The sequence below is a fragment of the Eimeria tenella genome, genomic scaffold (assembly GCF_000499545.2).
Source record: "Eimeria tenella Houghton genomic scaffold, Eth_scaff2626, whole genome shotgun sequence".
Classification (NCBI taxonomy): domain Eukaryota; phylum Apicomplexa; class Conoidasida; order Eucoccidiorida; family Eimeriidae; genus Eimeria; species Eimeria tenella.
The window spans coordinates 235-1,953 of record NW_013542499.1 but is presented as its reverse complement, the minus strand read 5'-3'; the positions used below and the strand labels follow the sequence as shown (position 1 = coordinate 1,953).

The 1,719-nt window shown below is 62.2% G+C and overlaps 1 protein-coding gene across 1 annotated transcript in view; it reads left to right on the top strand.

Moving 5' to 3' along the window:
* Positions 1-40: 40 nt before the first annotated feature.
* Positions 41-1,719, top strand: part of ETH_00043405 (uncharacterized protein) — a gene marked incomplete at both ends in the record, with an annotated part of 1,796 nt that continues 117 nt past the window's right edge. The window contains 3 exons of the mRNA XM_013375273.1: positions 41-218; positions 546-1,321; positions 1,576-1,719. Coding sequence (XP_013230727.1) covers positions 41-218; positions 546-1,321; positions 1,576-1,719 — 1,098 coding nt within the window. The remainder of the gene's footprint in view (positions 219-545; positions 1,322-1,575) is intronic.

The window sequence follows — 1,719 nt, the reverse complement described above, 5'->3', positions numbered from 1 at the left end:
CCCCCCCCGCCGCTGCTGCTGCTGCTGCTGCTGCTGCAGCATGGAGCGAGCGAGCGTGGGGGTCTACGGGGAGCTGCTGGCAATAGAAGAAGACAAAAGTTTGTCTTTTGAAGAAAAAGAAAAAAAGTCTTTAAACCCTCGACAGAGACTTCGGCAGATCCAGAGGCCCTTCGTGCTGCAGCAGCTGCCCCTCGTCTACAGGGCCCACCTCCTCATGGGTCTGCTGCTGCTGCTGCTGCTGCTGCTGCGGGGGTTGCTGCTGCGGGGTTTGCTGCTGCGGGGGTTGCGGCTGTTGCTCCTGGGGTGGTTGTTGCTGCTGCTGCTGCTGAAATCGCTGCTGCTGCTGTTGATAATCCGGCGCGAGGTGTGGGCTGTCGGGGGCTGTGCTGCTGCTGCTGCTGCTGCTGCGTCGGTGCTGCAGTGCGCAGTGCTAGCCAGTTTTGACTCTGCGGCGTCTGTGTTGTTTCACGCGAAGCCGTCGCCTTCAGGGCTTCGGGTTTAGGGTTTAGGGTTTAGGGTTTAGGGTTTAGGGTTTGCGCGTGCAGGCCTGCCTGGGCCTCCTTCTTACACACACCTAAACCCTTTGCTGCCAGCAGATGCCCAAGAACCCCCCGAGGCCCCGGGGCCCTTTGTGGGGCCCCCGAGGCCCCTTAGCTGCTGCTGGAAGTCCCCAGTGGCTGATTTCCCAGTAGTTCCCTTTTACTCGAACCCTCAGCAGCAGCAGCAGCAGCAGCAGCAGCAGCTGCAGCAGCAGCTGCAGCAGGTGCCATTTGTGCGGGGCCACCGACCCCCGCTGCAGGCCCCAAAGCCGTCGGACCTGCCGCGGTCGCGCTGCGGCGCTGCAGCAGCAGCAGCAGCAGCAGCAGCAGCAAGCATTGCAGCGCAGCAGCACCTCCCGCCCCCTCCCCCAGAACTCCCGCAGCAGCAGCAGCCCACTGAGGCCATTGTGTGGGACATGCGGGTCAGAAAGTGGTGGCGGGGGGCCTTTTACAGGCAGCAGCACCGGCAGCTGCAGCAGCAAGAGCAGCAGCAGCAGCAAGAGCAGCAGCAGCAGCAAGAGCAGCAGCAGCAGCTCGCGAACGCAGCTGAAGCTCGAGAGGCACTCAGCGGCGAGCAGCAGCAACAGTCAACAAGCAGCAGCAACGCCGACGCCTCCGACAGCAGCCAGAGCAGCAGCAGCAGCAGCAGCAGCAGCAAGGAGACGCAAGGGGAGGAAGGCTGTGGGGCCCCACAATCTCTAGCCGAGAAGCAGCAGATTATTTACGGCCGCAAAATCGCCGAGGCAATAAACTCTAACGAAGGCGCAACACACGAGTGGAAGGTGCCCTTGCTGCTGCTGCTGCTGCTATTAGTGTTGCTGCTGCTGCTGCTGCTGTTAGCGTTGCTCGTGGTGCTGCAGTTAGTGCTGTTGCTGCTGCTGCTGCTGCTGCTGTTAGCGTTGCCCGTGGTGCTGCAGTTAGTGCTGTTGCAGCTGCTGCTGCTGTTTCTGCCGGTGCTGTTGCTGCTGTTGGTGTTCCCTCGCGCCCCCCGCTGCTGCAGCAGCTGCTGCTGCTGCTGCTGCTGCTGCTGCTGCAGTTTACGCAGCTGGGGGCGGGGCGGCGAGTGGGGGAGTTTGTGTTTGGACCTGACAAGTTGCTGCCAGCAAAAACGAAAAGCAAAAGAAGACTCGGAAGAGGAGACGGCAGCAGCAAAGGGGGCTCTGCGGGCCGCGGCTGCAAG